This window comes from Dysidea avara, chromosome 5 (assembly GCF_963678975.1).
Source record: "Dysidea avara chromosome 5, odDysAvar1.4, whole genome shotgun sequence".
NCBI lineage: Eukaryota > Metazoa > Porifera > Demospongiae > Dictyoceratida > Dysideidae > Dysidea > Dysidea avara.
In genome coordinates, this window is record NC_089276.1 from 36,813,310 (window position 1) to 36,835,625 (window position 22,316).

The window sequence follows — 22,316 nt, forward strand, 5'->3', positions numbered from 1 at the left end:
TAGACTCATCTGTTTATGTGAACAAAACATAGTAAGGATGTTCACTGCTGTTAATCACATGCAACCATCATTGAAATGTCTATAAATTGAATCCAGTGGCTCTGGTCATACTGGTTGAGTTGACTGGTCAGCCAGCACAGCACAGCACGGGCTATTAGCCTAGGTTGATTGGTTGTATTGGCCAGAATGGGATGATTGGTCACTTGAAGCAGGCTATTAGCCTGCAGATAAGATAGGCCTTGACATACACTGGTGTGTCATGTGCAGTTTTGTATCAGGTAATTATGGGTCTATCAAAGTGTTCTATTATTATGCAGTACGATAGTACTGTATAGTAGGGACAGCGAAGGCGTGGGCGTGGTCCATGATATAATATAATTCAAAAACCTGCCTCTATTTTTCCTCACAACAACATGACAGTATTGTTTGGGTAAAATCAAACCAAAAGTGTCTTCAGATCGACCTGAAACATTTCCATCAAGTTGCTAATGAATTTTAAAAAGAATTTATTCAATGGAATTTTCTAATGCCTGCTTGCCTGACACCTTCGGTCAAGCGTAGCAGAAAACTGGCTACAGCCCTAATTCTTTCACAGAAACGTTTCTAATTCAACGAAGAAAAAACCTTTGGTATATTGATAAAGATACAATGCTTGCACTATTGTCATACCTTTTATCTTTCTTTACCGTGACCATCAGTCAAGGTTCTACCGCTGATAGTGTTAATGGACTACAGTAGGGCTTCCATCTACTAGTGTATATTCTATCAAACTATTAGAAATACACATGGTTAGTTTAGTGTTGCACCAAACTATTTGAATACACGTGCCTCGGTGGTTTTCAAAGTTGGTAGTTGATATCGATTAGTGAGCGTAACTCGTACTGAACTAGCCACGTGTAAGTCAATAAATATAGTTTAGTAACAACGTTAAAACCGAGTCAGGTCATCCAGGTCCCACTTTACAGATTATCCGGAATTGGGTCACATGCTAAATTTGTGTAACGATGTGGACGTGTATTAACACATCATAGCGTAGTCCTGCTTCTTTCGTGAGCCACGTCCACTTATGTAAATTACTATCTGTAGGCATATGGTAGCCATGCTCATTTATCAGTCTGTAGGTATGCACGAATCCACATCCATTATTGTCTGCAGGCTTATTAGAGCCATGCCCACTATTCAGTTGTTATTGTATGAGTCATAATCTAGTATATAGTGCTGTGATTAACTTTACATAATATTGTGACTGGTTTTGTGAAAAGCAGGCTATTTAGTAGTCATGAGCTTGCAAAAAAAAGTTCACAAACAAGTATAAGGAAAAACATTAGGAATTTTGAGTTAGAATTTTAAATTAGAGCAGGGACAGTGTATACAGTGGCACTACTGCAATAAAAAGTACTGAAACAAGCTGAATCAAAAGTAGTACGTAATGTCCAAATAGTGTAAAACAATAATTAGAAATGGTATGCATAATATGCTTTGATCTTTGGAGGATAATGAGGTCTTTAAAATCCACTAAGAGGCCTGCTGGCAGGTTCTTAAAATGGTTAGAGACCTGCTAGCAGAAAGACCTCAAGCATCACAAATCTCACTTTCGATCATAGATTTGCAAAGCATGTTCAGGCTGATAGCCTGCAATGGGCAACCAGTCACCCAGGCCAACATGTGGTTAACCACTCTATTCATTTTATAGGCATACCAACAACAATTCGAATATGGAATCTAACGTTGTACATACGTTTGTTACAATGAACGGAGAAGTCCAGAAATATCACGGAAAATTCTGTTTAGTGCCCATCTGTTTCTAGAGTGTTTTAAGGCTGTTTTTGTCTTTTATTGAACAATGGATGGACTTTACTAAAGACCTAAATGGGTATGCTTCCCTGTAGAAACGTTATTTTCCGCTACGTGTAATGTGGGTGGGGCCCGTATTTGAAACCGTGCCGACTGTTCTTCGTACTACTGTGGCGCCACTGAAGACACAACTTGTGACAAATTGTTCCCATCATATAAATCCACACACGCTGCTTCTTTGACATGTGTTCTTTACACTGCTGTGAGCACTGGCTACTGCTAATCCGAGTGCTAACCCGGGTCGACCTTATCGATCACTGCCGTTTGGCCCAGCTGGCTGTGTAGGATCCAAGTCTAAGGCTTGTGAACTTGTGAAAAGAAGCAGTGCGAGCTTCGATTTTTTCAGAGCTTCGACAAAAGCACATTTAGTCTTCCGCAATTATTTTAACAGTGTGTGACAATTTCAGAACGATATATAACCCAGTCCCACAATGAGTATTTGGATATTACGTACTACTCCTATCCAGCTTGTTTCAGTACTTTTATTGCAGCATTATACACTTTCCCAACTCTAATTTAAAATTCCTAATTTTTCTTATAGTTGTAGGTCTTCTATAACTGCCTAATATAGAACAGTTACATTCTGTATGGCTATATTAGAACTGTTTTTTGCTTTGATCCTCCCACGCAATGTTCTATATATGATGTACAAAAAATTAGGAATTTTAAGTTTGATTAGGGATCATAGAAAAAAAAACATAGAGAAACAAGGAAGGTCACCTACACCGAAGTATGGATTAAATGCCCACTAGTATATTTACAGGTGTAGGTGACCTCCCTTGTTTCCCTATGTTTCTTTTCTATGGTCCCTAATCAAACTTAAAATTGTTAATTTTTCCTTATACTTGTTTGTTTACTTTTTTGTAACATTATTATGACTGGTGAACCCATGCATACCGCATTTTGAAAGAAATTAGGGCACCAGAGTTAGTGTTTTCATCTGAATGCACGTCCCAGCTATCAATTACTGACTCGAAAGTGAATGGCCATTACGCTTCGCTTTCAGATATGTATGTTCAACCTGTTACACACCATTACGAATCAAGAACTGTTTAAAAAGCACCTCTGCAATCAAAGTAGCCACTATGAAACATACGGATGATTTCTGTTATGAAGGGAAGCCATCACCTGCTACCGCCAAATCAACACCTTTCGCTGTCAGCAAAGATGAATGGAACACAAAAGAGGACACTGGTAACTCCATGAAGAATGCATTGTATGTACTGCGGTATGCCAAAAGGCACGTGTCTGGCTAAAGCAACATCAGACAGTGAAAAAATCAAGCCTGTTGCCTTAGCTGTTATCGAGTTACGCCATCAGTCATTCAGTCAGTAGAAACTTTTGTTTTATAAATCTTGATTTTTAAAAATCATAGCAACTTGTTGAAAACATTTCAGGTCGATCTGAAGGTTTGTTTGGGCTTAGTTTTACCAAACCAATACTGCTTCATTGTCTGTCGTCAGGGAAAAGTAAGACTGGTTTTTGGGTGATATTTTTTATTTGCCACGCCCACACCTTTGTGGTCCCTACTATTCAGTATTATCGTACTGTGTGATACTGCCAAGGCGCCATGAAGATATTGTGAGGCTGGTTTTAGGGTGATATTTTTTTGGCCAGAAAAGCCCAAACCTTCATGATACATAATATACAGTACTACCATACTGTATGAAATATTCTGGACACCTTGTTGAAGTAGTGAGGTGTCCTGAATGGGTTGCAATCACATGACACGTCCCTTTAACTTGTGTGTTTTATTCCAGGACACTTTATCATCTACTGCAGGCTGATGGGGGTAAGTATGTATTGTGTGTTAAGTTGTTCTGTAAATGTGTTGATCAGTGGCGAGATGCATGCAGTTTGCAGTTTACTATCAGTAGAAGTTTTACAGACAAAGCTTTCACTGATAACTTGGTGGATGTTTATAAAATCCTCACAATAAAATGTACCAAGATTTGCTTTTGGTCCTCTTCCATGTGTTACAAATTTCAGCAACATCAGATAGCATGTTTGTGTTTTATAACGGTTTTTGCAAAGTGTGCGTAAAAAGACTTTTGGTTAAATTTTGTATGAGCCCTAGTCTCCACTGAAGAAAATATTTTATTAAAAGAAATGACCAGAGCTACACATATGCTTGAAAATTGTGTTTTCATGCATTCTGTCATAATCGGAGATACCAGGAAACAAATGTAATACTTTTCCACTGCAAAGAATGTACTATTGTTTGTATTAGGGTTCCACTGATACAGAAAAATATGTACTGATTTGATACTGATACCTAGCAGTAAATTTTCACCTATACAGATTCCAATACCAATAATTGCCATACAATTATACACCTCTCAAGTTAGCTATGTGTGACTGCTCTATTAGAATATTTTATTGTGCAGTGACTGTTCTATTAGAGTATTTCAATCTTTTTCATGCAAACATACTATAGTATGTTTTAAAAAGCAATTCCTGCACTTTTTATGCTAGAATAATGCTCAACACTATTTCCAGCCTGTTATACCCCACGTTTTGCTAGCATAGCATTTATGATGTTAGTTATGATGATCAGCCTGAGGGGCTATTAATCGGTATCGAAATACCTAAATAACCGATACCGATCAATACCAAAATTCCCAATATCGGCTCCAATTCAATACCGATCTGATTATCAGTGGAACACTAGTTTGTATATGCCTATGTTGTAATAACTGTATAGCTACTGTTGTAAGCTTGTATGTCTTTCACACAGCTAATGTGTCACAAGTAAATGTGTTTTTGGATGGGAATTTTCAGGTGAGTAGTTTTGTTGTTTGATGGTTTTTATTTTCATTGTGTCATAATGTACTTACTCTTAGGAGCAAATAGATGTGTGTGAATTATTCGGAGTCAGCGTCACAATACACGACATACACTACAACTACTACCTCAAGAACAGCTACCAGATTACTAAGGTAATGTCACTCATAGTGGATAAATGTATTATCAACACAAACAGTATGCGCTGTACAGCTGTATGGCCAAGGAAAACTGTTGTGTCTGCCAGGGCATCAGAGTACTGTAGGTGTGACAAGCTTCACTTCCTTTTGTTGTAGTTCAACAGTACGTATTATGCTGTTGTATAAGCTTGCTGATTATCAACGTACAGTATTAGGGCATAAAATTGTATTCATGCATGTAACACCTCAAATTTAAAATTTGCACCAAAAATGAGAGTGGATATTCCTCCATACGTGCTGCCCAGTGCCTTGGGTAGCATTCAGTACTTCCTACTCATACACATAGCCTCTAGGGCTTTACCACTTTCATTTTGTTCTGATGCCTTCGTGTTGTTGTGTGGGAAATATGCGTATTACCGTACAGCGTAATAAGTTGACGGGGGAAAATGTTGACGAATTTGACAAAATTCTTGCCATTCGTCAAAATTTTCCTTGTCCAAGTTCACGTGACTAGTTAATTAGAATACTTATATTCGTCAATGTTTTCCTTGTCAATATGTAAGAGATAAAGAATTCATCAAAAATTTTCCCCGTCACGCTATATGGTATTATACAGGCACCAAATCTACTACAGTAGTCAAAAATGCTCTAATTGAACATTCACGATAACCTAATTTTAGATAGCCATGGATATCCGCACATTTTTCAAAATTCGTTTATTGGTTCTTTAGGGACAGAGGAATGGACTGGCTAAGTCTTAGCTTCATAAGTTCTGCAGTGTGGGAAATACAGCACTAGACAATTGGACAAGCAAATAAATCGATATGTACAGTAGCCATCGGAAAAATAATCTACAGGTGAACCATCGTAACTTACTGATACAACGACATATGGTGTTGTATCTTGACTCATTGTGTTCGCCATGAATTTGTGAATCCACCAAGGCAGAGTTTTTTCCCAAGGTATACTTCAGTACATTCGTTCGAGAAGAAAGGCGAATTCACTAAGGAAAAATTGTCGGTAAATCACTGCAATGTAAGCAAACATCTTTAACCTAGAAGCCCTCCAATATATGGAGATGAAACAAAGATTTTTGACCTCCCTACGTGTGAGCAGGTGCAACATGATTATACCGAAGATTTATTCATTGGAGTACTAATTCACCCACCAGTGAGCGATAGAAGCTTGCATAATTTTTTTTCTGGAACTAGCTTTTTTTTACCCACTGTTTTTAAATGCAAAAGTACTATTGTGCGCAGATTGATGGCTTTCCCAAATTTGTTCACATATGTACAGTAGGTACTTAGTTATTCAACTACTGGAGACCAACCTTGAGTTGAAATACATAACTGGAAAGTCTATAATTTAGAAGTTCTATGGATACAAAATCTTGTAATGTTTTTATGCATTTTATCAACTACTCTAATTGAGAAATCATTTTGGTATTTATGTTTGTTTTTATAGCTGGGTTTTCACTGTGTGTATTGTAAAACAAAAAGACATGTAACCATTATAGTGTCTCCTAACTTGTAGCACTACAAACTCAGCCTTACTGAGATGTTCAAGTATTATCCGGTAAGTTGTACTGTTGTTGTCATTAGCAATCAGCTATTGTCCTCATAGGAGGCTAATGCTATTATTGTACTAGAAGATGACCTACAAGTGTCTCCAGACTTCTTCAGGTATAGTGTCTGTTTGTGTGTAGTGTATGTCACACGTGTGGTGCGGGTGTGCGTGCTTTGCTTTTTTGTGCATGTATTATAAAATATGTATTTGTGATGTTGTCTCTTACTACAGTTACTTCAGTCAAACAGTTAACCTACTACATGAGGATAACTCTATCTACTGTATATCAGCCTGGAATGACTTTGTATGTTATTTGTAATTGTATGAATATACACAATACACAGTAAATGTAACACTGTACATATGCCTAATATGGGCCAAGTTACCTTCCTTAAAAGAGTAGACAGTCAGCAGCAAGGGTGGATTATTTTGCTGCTCTATACACTCATCAATGGCAATTGTTATCCAGAGGACCTATCAGATCTCTATCAACATAAAGATCACCACCCTGAGACTTTCTAGTGCAAATCATTATCTGCTGGCAGGTACTATCGGATGTCATCCGTCGTCCAACTTTGTGATCATGCTAGCCTTAGCCAGCTAATACATAACCATTGTGTTTGGATCACCGAGAGGAGGTGCTTGCCAAACTCAGTCCTTTCACTCCACATGCATACACATATACAGTACTTATGAATGCATACACGCACACACATACACACACACCCAATCTGTAAATCTTATACAGGGTTACAAGCACTCCAGTAAGGACCCAGCTCTCCTATACAGAGTGGACACTATGCCAGGGTTGGGCTGGATGCTCAAGAGGAGCCTCTACAAGGAAGAATTGGAGAAGAAGTGGCCTGGAAAATTTGAACCTCTCACTTGGGATGGCTGGATGAGGGAGCCAGAACAACGTAAAGGACGGTATGTGGTGTTAACAATTGTTTAACTATTAATATACTTATTAACTAGGACCAGACTACCTGTCTTAACCACCCAGCATTAATATCCCCAAATTTTAAATTGTTTTTTTCCCTCAATATAACATACTTAATATGGCCACTTGCTTAGCCCTCTCACCGCCACAACCACCATATTGTAGTTTCGGTTATAAACACCTGTAGCATCACATTCTAAACGCTCTGTAACTTAAGTCAAGCGTTTTAGTAGCCCCTGCAATTATCCTGTAGTGGGCACGCCCTTAAGTGAACGGGAACAGGGATAACCGGTGTCTCGCGCACTATTGTGCGGTTAGATGATGCAATCGCGTACTTTCGGAACGTCGATAACAAGCATTGTAGATGATTCTTCGACGTGATAATGGCACTACTAATATAGAGAAACAGTAAGGAGAGGGATTATATAGGTTGGAGTGGCCTGTTGGTACTTTTGTACGCCTCGAAACAGTGACCTCGTGCTTGTATGCGCATGCACACTTGTTCAAATGCTGGAAAACCAGACTTAGAGATAATCGCTTCAACTGTAAACTGGTTAGTAATGTTTATTGTATTATTATAAACAGTGCTAGCCTGTAAAGTAGTGAAATATCATGTTTGGTTTCACTTAGATCAATTTTCGTACTTTAAAGTTATATAATGGATCTGTGGTTGCTCTTGTGTAAACAACAACTTCATAATCAAATTCCTTGTTCTATAGCGAGTAAATTGATATATAGTTTTATAGGATTATATGGTATGGCTTCTAAACTGCTATAATTAATAAAGTCACTGTGTAATAAGGTCACCTCTCTAAACCGGCCAACTTAGTGACCTCCTTAATGTAGCCACCTGCTTATACAGTCATAAAATTATATGCCGTCTGTATTAGAGTGAGAGCACTTCCTGTATATTTGATATCACATGATGTAATTTCCTATAGGGAGTGTATCATACCGGATGTATCCCGTACGTTCCACTTTGCACCTGGTACACACATCTTCCCAGAGCAACAGAAGAAATATTTTGAGACCAGAAGTTTTAACACACTCCGAAGAGTAAGCCTAAAGAATGTGGACAGGTTAGCAGTTAAAGTGTTCAATGTGTAGATGATTTGTATTTGTTTACAGACTAACAAATGAAGATTATGAAACATTCATTCATAAACTAGTGAGGTATGCTTTACTAAGTGAGACTACAAATTGTTACCACATAAAATACTCTTTTGTGTCAGTTCCAGATTTTAAGAAAGTTTAAATTGCCACAAATACACGAGCCCTTGAAGTAGCTACAAAGTGTATTAGAAATTTTATAGAAACTTATTAACCCTTAAAGCCGCATAAAACTTTACAATATGTATGAACCAGATGGAGAAGACAGTGAAACACAAGGAGAAACAGTACTGACTGTTATCTTTAAGTATATCACTTTCTATTACGAATACAGTTGTTGGTTAAACATCATGTGTTTTCTGTGCGTTTTTAATATTTTTATTGCCACTATAGTGGCTTATGTGGCTTTAAGGGTTAAAAGCTTTTGGGTTGTTTTGAAGGGACATTGTAATAATTATGTGTACATATGTGACTGAATTTGACAAAACAAGGCTTCGACGCACAAAGCTTTGTTAGGAGATATGGCGATTTTAAGGAATCATTGTGTAATAACTTCCCAGTGCCTACAGCTGTGCAAACAAAATTTGCACCAATTGTTCATCTGTTCACTGGCTATCACTGAGTGGGTGTATACATTTCTGATACCCAAAATTTGTCCTGTTTTGAGCAGCTTTTTTCGAGCGGGTAATGATATCACAGATGGTAGTACTAAGGGTGGGAGGGTGGGGGTGGACGGTGGTCTTAATATACGGGTATAAAATGGAGTAAAAAGACGATTGGAGTCCAGAGGCCAAGTTTGGGCTCTCCATGGCCCTCCATGGCCCTCAAATTACTCCAAATTGACTGAGAACACTATTGGCGAGCTCTCTGTGAAGTCCCAGCTCACTACACACCATTATCACAAAGCCATGGCCATTTAATGGTGCCAATCTCACACTCGTGGCTTTGACAGGGTCGGAAGAAAGCTGCTACAGAAACTAGACTTGCCAGTGCTGAAGGAAGTACAGTGTGAAATATGATAGTGTATTAGACCAGCAATCCATTTCTGGTAAAATCGTAAGTTTGATTTTGTGTGCGTGGAAGCCTTGTTATATGAAATCCGGTCACATATACAGTACTGCCAGGTTGTTCCAAAGCAACTACAAGGTGGTTTTTGTGGGAAAATCTTTTAATTCATTAATGGCCACTGCCATCATTGTGGTGGCATGGTATCATAGCTCACTCATGTAACACTTTCACACCTCAGATCAAAGGAATTCCAGAGGATACATTTGCCATGTATACCTCTTTACAGGGATTCATCTAAATGTACACTGTACATTGAAATGTATCCTGGGAAAGTGGTTGCACTTCTAAAAGAGCAAACCACTTTCATCAAAGCAAGCATGGTCTTGATGTGGATGGGGTGGTGGTACCGCCCTCTGTTTGTTTTATACAAGCTCAGACCAAAATTGATTGTGGGAAAATAATGCTCACGTGATGATTACCACAAGTTGGAAGTGTTACACTCAAATGAAGGCATTTCAGTATCCTTGCCATTCTTCAAGTTGGGAAATGTTGCTTAAGGATGAGAACTGTAGTCTTACAGTGCATTTCAGCACATTTTTGTTTTTGAATGTGGACATGCCCACATTATGGATGACACGAATTAACTACTCTATAGTGAAGCTATTTTGCGTAATGATAATTTTGGCCCCATGCTTTCGTGCTAGGGTAAACCCTAGGTAGCATTTTAATCATGAATAAAATGGTGTTGATTACGTAGCCATAGTAAGAATGATTCATAAGTTATAGTGCTTTGTTTACAGCCATGCCATAACAGGTTTAAGGGTTAAATGCGTTTAATTACTGCTATGCAGTTGAGACTAGTGGCTGGCACTTCATACAAACCTTATAACCTCACAGTTTACTTTAAGGCTGGAATGTGTCCACCACTAAACCATCAACACGTAATGTAATTAACTGCCAAATACCATATGTCTGGCCTCCCCCACATCATCATGAGCCACAATAGTGGTTCATAATAGGGATCAGGGCAAAAATTTTCAAAACTCTCTAATAGAACGCATGCCAAAAGCAGCCTTCCAGGCTTTATGTGTTTCAAAAACCATCTCTAGTGTTGTAAAGACTGACCTGGAAGTATAAAGCAGAAGGGAAGTGGTTTTGGTAGTTTTTAAAATTTCCAAAATCACCCCGAATCTCCATCTTCTTCTTATTCTTATTTCATGCGTCTACAGCCCACAGGAAGTAGATATCAGCGTTATAAACATATGGCGTATTTTTAAATCGTTCCTACCCAGGTCTGTGTGGTATTAAAATCTTTGCTTTCTAAGGTAATTGTGAGATATAGAGCAAGAGTCATGGCTTTGAGATGCCATTCACTCGCGGAGCCATAAAAGCAAAAGTACAACAGTTTAAAAAATTCCATTTGAAACAACGCACGGGACTAAAACTCATCAAGATGTATTGAACTAAACATTAAACGTAAATGCTACTTGCTGAAAATTGTTTCTGAACGGTTTAGAGTTCTTCGACTCACGTCAGTGAAGGGTGTGTGGCCCATAGACCGTCATTATGCACTTAAATAAGAATAAGTTTGCGGCATCTTAATATGCTGCTCAAGGAAAGTGTTGATAGGGATAATTAATGCCTCAATATGGTTTCATTGCATGAAGAAATATGGAGACCAGTGATGTAAGATAAAGGGAAGACAAGGTGCAGATGGCATACACTCGTTTGAATGCCAAAAGACACATTCCACTGGTGAGTTTGTTATTGTGGCATAAAACGGTGGCCATGCGCTGCTTCATTTGGCCTCCACCTTTACAACTGTGGTCAGGCAAGTTGATGATAATTCGAGTTTGGGTAATTTTTAAAAAATTCCAGCCACCTGTAAGTGTTTCCTTGTTTTTAATGCTGTGTTTGATGTTAGATGGACTAATATTATTCAGTAAATGCGATTTTCGTCATGTAAGATGTATCTAGAATGATTTTTAAAGGCAGTGCATGTCACTTTTGGGAGAGGGATCCCTACTTAACAGTACTACCATGCTGTTTGATGAATATGCTACATACAATGTTATTGCTAACTCTACTGTCCATCCTTACAGTTCTGCCAAGTTGGTGGACCACAACTTGACTGAATGCAGTGAAGGACTTATCCCTAACAAGACAGTAAGTACACATATAACATATTCATACAATACCTGCCACTATCTTGTGGAACTTTGTTTATGAACATGTCATGACTGCTTCCATTATATTTATCTCCACGCAGGCGGACTACTATGTTATTTATTTACATAAAAATGCTGCAATTCTGGTCAAGTTAATGGAGGTAAGTTACTCACTTCTTGTACAACCAGCATATCATATGACTTAACTGTAGTGTTTCCAATTGTGGGATATTGATGTGAGAGGAGATCACAAAGTGAGTAACACCTTGTACGTATGTACGTGTGTGTATGCATACGTATGTGCCATTTTATATGATGTGGTTAGACAATGTTTAGTTTTTGAATTGTACATTATTAATGATATTATAATATTAGTATGATTTCCTTGTAGAACATGTGGAGATTTTGGTACAAGGAGAATCACATTTTAGTGGTCCGCTGTCCTTTGTCTCCTTATTGTGTGTAAGTTGTGATGTGTCATCATCTGTTTGTAGTATTGAAATGAATCGTGACACATGCTAGTTAGTCATATGGCCCAAGAAGCTGATCTGTTATACCAGTGTGTTATTGACAGGAGTAACAATAGCACGATTTAAGTAATTTGTTTGTTAAGGAAATGCCCTCTGCCTGCAGACAGTAGTCCACATACCAAATTCCAAATTTGAACCTAATCACCCAAGAAATGAGCCTTCAAAAATTGTCTCGTTCTTTTCTCTCTCTCTCTCTTTTGCACACTTACAATAATAAACTGATATAAAAAGTTTACCAATTTCCTTGATATTTAGCATAGAATTGAATCACAGCGACACAGCCAAAAAAAGTGCAATCAATACTCTCTAATAGAGCAGTCATCCTAATACAGTGGAACCTGTCTATAATGGTCACCATGGGACCAGATATATTTGGCCTTTATATACCGGTGGCTGTTATAGAGAAAACCTGCATAAGGTGGTCAGCAGCATTTTAGTGGCTATGACCGTTATAAATGAGTAATTAATATTAAGAGGCTTGCGCCAACCGCAATGCAATAATATTTTAGTACAGAAAGGACAAGGTGAGTTTGTGTGAATGTTGGTTATAGCTATTGAATACGTCTAAGCAATGAAGCCTGATAGATTATATAGTATTCGAAGTGTGATAATTGTGTATTAATTGAAATGGTGCCAGGAAATTAACAAGCCACCATAAAAGGTAGCGACCACTATACGAAGGAGAAAATTATGTATACAGTGATTCATAGGTGAATTCTTGGTTGGCCGTTATACGCATTAGACAGGTGACCGCTTAACGCAGACCACAATGCATACATTTTTATGGGAAAATATTTGGGACCTCGTGACTATGGCCGTTATGCAAAGGTGATCACTTAATCCATGTGACCGTAACACAGGTTCCACTGTAGAACAGTCCTGGAGAAAGTTACAAAAGTAAGCAAATAACAAAAGTAAAAGCATAAATGAAAATACAGATGTGAAAAAATATAGCAAACCGATTTTTGCTTGATCACCACAACTCTGCTATTTCTGTAGAATTTAGTAGAAAAGAATAAAATGCTTAAAAGCAAGCCCTAAAGCCTGCAAATTCAAAGAAAGTGATAATCTATTGAAACAAGCGTAAATAAATGATGGTATTACATGCTAAATTGGCATACATGTTATTGCGATTGTTTTTGTTTATGCCAAAGTAGGTATTTTCCCACAAAGCAGGGCTATGTCATTAATACCTCTTGTTTCGCACAAGCATACATAGTGAGAAAAGGAAAATTTAAAAATAATTCATAAAATTACGCATGCTACAAAGAAAAAACACGCAAGTTTTTATCAAGCCAGTACTCAAAGAAGGAAGACTCAAATTGATCAAAACTATACATCATCTTATTCACTTGCTCATGGATAGTTCGAGAATCTTTGTTTTGTTTCTGTAACTACAACGGTATGCATGTCACATGTGTTTGTTTACGATGCGGTAAACGTAAACAGCATTTTTTTCTACTAAACCGCCTTCATATCCATATGCGCAAGTGACTACAGGGCTAACACTATTCCTTGGCTGATGTGCTAATCCATGATGAACATTTAAGCCAAATTGCAACGTTGTAGACTAGAGATGCAACAATATATTGATATATTGCGTATCATATCGTTTTAAGACAATATCGCTGTATTGATACAAAGTCAAACCGTATTGATATATCGCGTATCGTGATATATCGACATATCGTGCCTTGTTAACATGGCTGACAATCAAATTATTGTACATTGTGGTTAAACTGAGTAGTATGTAATGTTTCTCAAAGAAAAATTGTGTTTCTCTTTAAAAACCACTAAAAAACAACACAGACCATTGTTTAGACTCCACTTTGTATCGCACAATATATCGCTGTATCGTGATACACCAGAGGCAATATATCAATACGTCTACACACTGTATCGTTGCATCTCTATTGTAGACTAATCCCAACAGAAGTTATGGCTGCGAATGTAAGCGCCTGTAGTTTATTTTCAGTATAGTTGCTGTACAAATTGATTGTTTTACTCTTTCTACTGTCTAATGCTGTAACTCCAAAACTACTCACCACAGAAGGCTGAACTTTGATGATCCATTCCATGGACACTGCAGATAATGCTGAGAAAATAAAGAAAAAATCCGAAATTCTGTGGACAAGTTGGGGATTTTGCTGAGACGGTCATATATGATTTTGTTGAGACGGTCATATATGATTTTGTTACATGAATGAAGATGATGACCAGCATGATTGAAGATAAAAGGAAAGGCAAGGCATGAAGGGGAGACACTTGTTACAATGCCAAAAGGCACATGCTACCGGTGAATTTTCCACTTTTAGTCTGCCTACCTGCCTACCTACCTAAGCACAGGGAAAAGATTCCAGGCTAACAACACATCGTATGACTACCATAATATTATTATGTCACACAACGGAGTTTGGGTGTGTGTTTTTTTCAATTCAATATCTGTTCTTCTGTACGAGTTTTACTGTTTGTTTGTTTTTTTAACTCGTTATAACACTAAGACTCTTCCATAAAGATGCTTTTCGTCACATACAATGTGATGGCTGCTATGACAGGTTTCACTGTACCAAAATTGATGCTGTAATGTTTTTATCTTACAGTAGTGACAACTCTAATGACACCTACATCAGAAATAAAGGTCACCTTAATATAAAACCTACTTGAAATTTCCCAAGTAACGAATTTGATAATCCACCTGTCTAGAAAGCAGCACCTGCTTATTAAATATTTGAAAAATGACTAACGGACAGTTCCATTGTATGTTTTCACCTTTATTGTTGTGTGTCACCTGTCTTGTACATGTAGGCACATGCCATCACACATTAAACCGATGAAGCTAAAGCTACCTGATCCTGTGATACCTTTTGTTGATGGCAAAATTGTGAGAAGTAGAAAATGGAAGCAAAGAAAACGAACACTCATATTGATAGCATTTTATACAGTGACATTACTTGTGATATTATTTATTTCTATACGGAGTTTAATCAGGTATGTAATGTTGTAGCCATATCTGTTGTGTGTATACTGGAACCTGTTATTGTGGACACTTGAGGACACCTATACATAATCCACACACTTAGTTAATGTCCTAAAGTATCTCTTAGTACACAACTGACCTGGAATATCAGGACACCTTGACAATCAGGACACTGGTTGTCACAAGTTGGAGATGCCATGACAGATACAGGCAGAATATTTTGTCATATACAATGGTATATTTTTGTCAGGTGCACTTGTATCATAAATCATGGCTAATTATACAGCACTGTATGTATTAGTTAAAGCATTGCTGCAAGTGCTATAAGAAAAATATAGCACGAAAAGAGTGTGTGAGAGACAAATATAGCATGAGGCAAAGCTGAGTGCAATATATTTTGTCTCAAGACTATTCTTTGAGTGCTATATTTTTGTATAGCACGAGCAAGGCAATGCTTTAACTGATTTAAAGAACTTCCAAGTTTCAAGCTGGAGCTCAAGTAAAACGGAATAAAACATGCACGAAACTATTCGAGACTCACCAAGCAAGACTTCCGTAATACAGTCGACTTCGCTATGGTAAGAGCTCATAAGCGCCGCCGCGAGGTACAAAGGAGCGTAACACTCAGGATATAGCTGTGTTCTACCTTTTATGAAATGTCTTTGCAGCCACATGTCCTTATAGAGAGAGCAGTAATTTCCTGGGCTGTGCCTGGTTAAAAGAATGATTTCAACATAGTTCTGTTTCTGATCCTCTACAGCAGAGAGCTTACAAAATGGTTACTTAGTTCATTGTTAAGAATTGTTCAGATTCTTTTAGTTTACAACTAGTACACAAGTACTTAGACTCATCATGGTTTCCTTTGAAAAACCAGTATCTTTTATTTATTTATTACAGGTTTTTGCAGTTGAATTCGTCGCCTTTGCAATTGAATTCGTCCCGTTTGCAATTGAATTCGTCGGTATTGCAATTGAATTCGTCCCGTTTGCAATTGAATTCGTCGGTTTTGCAATTGAATTTGTCGGTTTTGCAGTTGAATTAGTCGGTTTTGCAATAGAATTCATCGCGTTTGCATTACAATTCGTCATAAACAAAACGGCTCCAAGAAACCAACCCGTTCATTAAGAGATGAACTATTTATGCCTTGGAGAGTTACACTTGATACACTAGAAGGTATTTGAAGCTGGTAGTACGCGAAGCTGATGGCTATCTGACAAGTTAATTAGCTTGCTCGCGAGTGACCACACCCATCGTGAATGGTGTAGTAGAGTTTGGAATGTTGCTGGAGAGGCTGTAGAGGAAGAATTATTGCCTTATAAAGAGTTGTTTACTACTGTTGTACTTGAACAAGTTCTTGTAGCAGCTGCTACATCATGTTTTCGTGTTTGTTCCAGCTGCCATTCTTGTTACGGACGAATTTAACTGCAAAACCGACGAATTCAATTGCAAAACCGACGAATTCAATTGCAAACGGGACGAATTCAATTGCAAAACCGACGAATTCAATTGCAAATGGGACGAATTCAATTGCAAAACCGACGAATTCAATTGCAAACGGGACGAATTCAATTGCAAAAGCGACGAAATCAATTGCAAACGGGACAAATTCAATTGCAAAGTCGCCGAATTCAATTGCAAAAACCTGTAAGCCTGTTGAAAGTTGTTAAAGAACGTGTGTTTGAAAGGTGGAGAAAAATCCATGACTGTACCTGAGGAGCCTCGAACCTGCAGCCATCCGATTAACGTATCATAAACAGCTTGAAGGTGACGATGCAATAAACCAACCACTGAGCAGCAGGGAATACAGAATGAATGTCCTGTATGGACTTGAAGTTTACTTGAGGTTTTAAGTTATTAGTCAAATGTTGGAACCAATAGTATTACACTCCTTCATGCCTTCAGCGCTTATAAGTTCCTAGCACTGGTTATGGATGTACCTAGAAGACCCTCTGGAGTGCCTTTACCTCCACCTCTAGGTTGCTTTCTTCCCTAGTTAATTGTCCTTGTCTTCTCAATTTTAGGATCGGCTGCCTCATAACTAACTGTCTTCTGCCCACACACAGTGCTATAATCACCTCGATATAGCACTGTGGTCACCAATATAGCGCTGCGGTTGTGTAAACTATTCTGTATGGCAAATATAGTAGAGCTGTACCGATAATCGGATCGGCCAAAATATTGGCCACTGATATGGCAATTTTTACCAATATCGGCATCGGTACAGAACAGTACAAGGACCGATATTGCTACCGATATTTATACGGCAATAGTTTGTACATAAACGGATTATAATATTGGTTTTCTACGTTATCCATGTGGCTGTTCTGTAGCAGTGACTTATTGTTCACTGGAAAGCAAGCGCTATGCTACGAGAAGCCATACAGATACACGTGATTCTAGTGTTTGTTGCTGAAAAGCTTATCAGTCTTAAATAAATGAAGCAGTTATATATAGTACCTTTGTAATAAAAGAACAGTCACAAGAAAACCTACTGTACCAGCCTTCACACAAGCCAATAAAATGTGGAGTAATGCAGAAATATCCGTTTAAGGCTCCATGGGAATATGCATAAAAATGCTTGTGGGTGCCTAATTGTCTGGATTGCACAATAGAAACCCAAGCCACTATCACCACAGGCATAGAGTGAGCAATGAATATATCCACCTGTTGTTGTAGAGTAGGTAACTGTACACTTTTGAATAGATTAACTATGACTTTTGTTTGTAATGCAAATATCGGATCGACTATCGGTTATCGGCTTCTTTTGGTGGTATCCATATCAGATATCGGTACATGCCAAAATCCCATATCGGATATCGGTACATGCCAAAATCCCATATCGGTACAGCTCTAAAATATAGTACTATTATTCACTTTGATCTTTACTCTCCAAGTTCTTTAAAGTAGGGATCATGAAGGTTTGTGCTTTTCTGGTAAAAATATCACCATAAATCCAGCCTCATTTTCCTTCATGACAGCTTGGCAGTATTGACTAAAATGTCTGCAGACCAAACCCTTCCAACAAGTTTCTGTGGTAGTACTGTATACATGTATTAGGAATATTAGGCTTTCTTGCTCTTTAAAATCACCTGAAAAACAACCTCACATTTTCTTCTAAACAGCTTGGTGGTATTATTTAAGCACAAAACTGCCTTCAGATTGACCCCCAAACCCTTCCAACAAGTTTCTATGGAATTATTAAAAATTTCCATTTAACTGAATTTCTTCTCACTGACTATTGCCTGATGCCTTCAGCCAAGCATAACTTGACAATGCATTATTAGACAGGCTTGATTTTGTTTGACATTGCTTCATCCTGAGATTTGCCTTTTCGCCCACCATAGTACATACAACATGTGCATCACAGACTTACCTTTGTCCTTTGTGTTGCAGTTCTTTTTGGTGACAACTTAAGGTGTCAATTTGTTCTTGTTGTTTTGTAACAGCTAGTACATACCTGAAAACAAAGCAGAATGGCTTCTTAGTAATTGATGGTTGAGGTGTGCATTAAGTTACTGAATCAATTTTCATAATACATAGCTATGTCTTTCCGGCACTATTATTACCTTTGATGTGGTATGTGTTGATTCACCAGTCATAAATTGTGTTACAAAAGGTAAACAACAAATGTAAGGAATAATTAGAAATGTATATTTGCGTAGGGATCATAGACATAATAAGCAATGTTTGGGAAGTACACCTGCAGCTATATGATCCCTGTAGGAATGGTCTCAGTGTATTGTATGTCACCACACCCCCTAGTCCCATGGTGTCCATATTGTACAGGTGTCCACTGTACTCTGCTATATATAGAATATCATGACATATATGGTATACATTATTTATAATATTCTTCTCCCACCTTGTAGGTACCTGTCACAGGTGAAGCATAGAACTAGTAGAGAATACTCATTAGTATGATATGATCATTTTTAACATATAGTCGCTATCAACTTACGTAACTATATTTTTAAACATTAATACCTTCTGTATTAAGATATGGTATTGTAATTATTTGTAAATATCACCATGATATGTGTAGAATATTGTCTAAACTACACATCATTTCTGTTCCAACCATATCTGCTCAAGACTGTACCATCTAGTAATCATTATAATGTATAGTGAACATTATATACCAGTTTGAAGACATGGCTTGTTATTGTAAACATTTGAAGAATTTCTTTGTAGATGATCTGTTACTATTACTGGAAAGGTTGTTTGATGTATCGCGAACATTTCACAATTTCGTACACCACATATGCTGCTATTTGCATTTTGTTGGCAAGTTAACTTAGAGAATTCAACTAACAGTTGTATCCTTTGACTCACCCACATGCACCAAAGAGAAATTGTGTAGAGAGAAGTAACGTAAACAAAAGTTTGGCGTGGCTTAAGTTTTGAGGAAATTCACAAACTTCATTTACCAATTACCTATTCTATTTTATATTGGCTGCCTGATAAGTTTACCTAACTTTCATCCACTAATCCACTTTGGGTACAGATTTACCAAACTTAAGTCGTGCCAAACCTCCATCGTTTACAGTACATCCAGTGGACTGTTTAGTTTTATATGTCTAGAGCCTTAGGCCAAACAACATTGTCGGGAGATCATTTTTCATTAAAAGTTGGTGCTCAGACCTGGGTGATCTTAATTAAATTGTAATTGTAAAATGACACTCTAAAGAACAGTCAGTGTATTGTGTTAACTACTTGTATGAAAAAAGTGTACATGTGAAAGGATATGGACTGGTGTACAATAATAAACTAATCAGCTTGCCAACACAATTCTGTCTTAAGTAAATACATTTATAACATGACATGTATAGTATACATGTGCTTTGATATTAAACACTGAGCCATGTTCTAGGTTAGTTAGGAACCACGCTCTTGGTTCCTCACAATTTTAGAAATGTTGGGTTCACCTCAGTTTCTAAAATTATGAAGAACCTTGGGCTGGGTTCCTATAAACATACTTTTTATCTGGATGACTGGATCTATATAGCAGAAGAGGTCTAAAGTAGCATCTAACTAAGGCATACCAGTAATAGTAATACCACAATACTGTATCACCTATGAAACATCAAAACCACTCAGCATAGGCGTAGCAATCCGGGGGGGGTGGAGCCCCCCTTGCTATTTTCTGATTGTAAATACAAAAAAATCGAGATACTCTAATAGAGCAGTCAGTTACTCTAATAAAGCAGTCACAGTACTCAGAGAAGCAGTGTAGCAAATTATGAAGTTATGAATGATTTTTATGTGTTTTAGCAGTGATACAATCTGTATCACTTAGCGGAGGACAGCCATTCTTAGCAGGTGCCAACTCTTTTTTTTTTTTTTTTGCTCTTCAACATCAAACTAGAGCCCCCCTATCTAAAATATCTTGCTACGCCTATGCTCAGCACTAGTCTACATGCCAATTACTCACTGATTTTAAGCACCTATTAATTATATATAATTAGTGTGCAGATGCTAACCTGGGGAGTCTGGAGGCATGCCCCCCAGGAATTTATCAAGAATCAGACTGAAGCTGAACCTGAGAGTAATTTCAGCAGAATTTGCTTGACTCTTTATGACATGAATACACTGCTATGTTATTATTTTCGGCAGTAACTGCTGATCATAGCAAGTAATAGTCAGCTATAGGAGGAGTTTGAACAGAAAACTGGCAACTGCTATTAGCTGTGGTGTGGCAAGCTCAAATTTGCTGCATATCAGTAACTAAAGATTCAGGACAGTCTCATAACCTTGAGATCATCTCTGGACTTCAATTGTAGTCCCTCCATAGAACTTTATTTTCCATCTTATTTAGTGGGAAACTGTACAAATGCTGGGAATGTTAAATTGTTTTAAAAGGATGCATCTCTGGTGTCAATTTCATGCTCGTGCTCACCACCTATCAAGTGTGATTATTTGACTGAAATTCCCCATAGGTTATAGCAACCTCAGGTTAAGTATAGTAATAGCAACCGGGGTTAAGTCTTTGTTCATAAAAATACAAAGATTTAACCCATCATGAATTTCCAGCTTTCCATTTTTAGTATAATTTTATACACCAGTTTAAAATAGCAAGGAAAGGTGTAAAACTTAGAGTCATTAATAAGTGTTGCCAGACTGGTGCTCAAAAATACTACAATAATATAAATTATAATGAAGATTAAACTAATACTGTACCAGACCAACTGCTTAATAGTGAAAGCAATTACAAGTTGCTATTATAAGTTAGTGAATACCAGTCAGTGTACCAGTATTCATGATCAGCTATGAAGAAGAACACTAATCATTTTGAGGACCACAATCTCACCTGATAGCAAACAAGGCATGCAGTTCCTGACCTGACTGCTGTATTAGAGTATCTCAATCTTCTGTAGTTGGCATCATTGCATACATTCATTACTGTTGCAACTACGCCATCTGTTTAATGAGATAACTATACAGGGTGAATCTTACTGGGATATAGTAATATTATAGCTATGAGGTATAGCTACATATCCATAGGTATTAACTACCGTATAGTGTACAAATATTTGACATGTAAAAATAGTGATGAAATGCTTCACAGGGTATTGAAGGATAAAATGCACATAATTATTTCCCTGCTAAACTTTTGAGCTATATTATTATGGTATGCCAAACGCAGCAAGAAAGCAATGGAAGAACAAATTGGTGACTATATAGACAATATTGCTCTACAACACCAGTGGCCCAGTGCATGCACAAAGAAATTATATGGCCAGAGTACTACTACTGTAACAGATCATCTCTAACAAGACAAGTATTTGATCAGCCACCAAGTGTCACAACTCCACCAGTCACTTGGAAGATCCTGTAGAGATTAGACATCAAGTAACCATATATGTATCAGAAAGATTAGAACCTTGTGACATTACTCCAGTGAAGCACACACTGAACTACCAAATTAATTTGGTGTTGCTGCTGTTGTTGGTAGATTTGTGTCAATTGGTTTGTTGTTGCTTTTTTACTTGAATCATTAAAATAACTATTGCATGTTAAGTTGTTTAGCTATATTTGCTGCTGAGGTGATATTTAAGCTTATTGTGTTGGGTAGAGATAGCTAGCTATGTACAACATTTTTGCACACGAGGATGTTTATTCAATATTATTTTAAATTGTATCACAATGTAGCTAACTGACAGGCTGTGTCAATGTATTATGTATGCACTGATCTTGATGTCAGGCCTCTTAGTTAGTTAGCTCTGCCTGTGTAGTCTACCC

General features: G+C 37.5%; 1 protein-coding gene across 2 annotated transcripts in view; it reads left to right on the forward strand.

Moving 5' to 3' along the window:
* Positions 1 to 19,142, forward strand: part of LOC136255761 (protein O-linked-mannose beta-1,2-N-acetylglucosaminyltransferase 1-like) — a 37,767-nt gene extending 18,625 nt beyond the window's left edge. The window contains exons 9-23 of one of the 2 annotated variants that reach the window (XM_066048640.1): positions 3,615 to 3,646; positions 4,592 to 4,635; positions 4,698 to 4,793; positions 6,312 to 6,353; positions 6,402 to 6,460; positions 6,576 to 6,648; positions 7,093 to 7,271; positions 8,226 to 8,363; positions 8,413 to 8,457; positions 11,505 to 11,568; positions 11,672 to 11,731; positions 11,783 to 11,824; positions 11,962 to 12,032; positions 14,906 to 15,088; positions 18,947 to 19,142. In XM_066048640.1, the coding sequence (XP_065904712.1) occupies positions 3,615 to 3,646; positions 4,592 to 4,635; positions 4,698 to 4,793; positions 6,312 to 6,353; positions 6,402 to 6,460; positions 6,576 to 6,648; positions 7,093 to 7,271; positions 8,226 to 8,363; positions 8,413 to 8,457; positions 11,505 to 11,568; positions 11,672 to 11,731; positions 11,783 to 11,824; positions 11,962 to 12,032; positions 14,906 to 15,088; positions 18,947 to 18,998 (1,180 nt within the window). In that variant the 3' untranslated portion in view covers positions 18,999 to 19,142. Of the gene's footprint in view, positions 1 to 3,614; positions 3,647 to 4,591; positions 4,636 to 4,697; positions 4,794 to 6,311; positions 6,354 to 6,401; positions 6,461 to 6,575; positions 6,649 to 7,092; positions 7,272 to 8,225; positions 8,364 to 8,412; positions 8,458 to 11,504; positions 11,569 to 11,671; positions 11,732 to 11,782; positions 11,825 to 11,961; positions 12,033 to 14,905; positions 15,089 to 18,946 lie in introns of those variants that run through there. The other variant, XM_066048641.1, reaches the window with a different exon arrangement.
* The last annotated feature ends 3,174 nt before the right edge of the window (positions 19,143 to 22,316 follow it).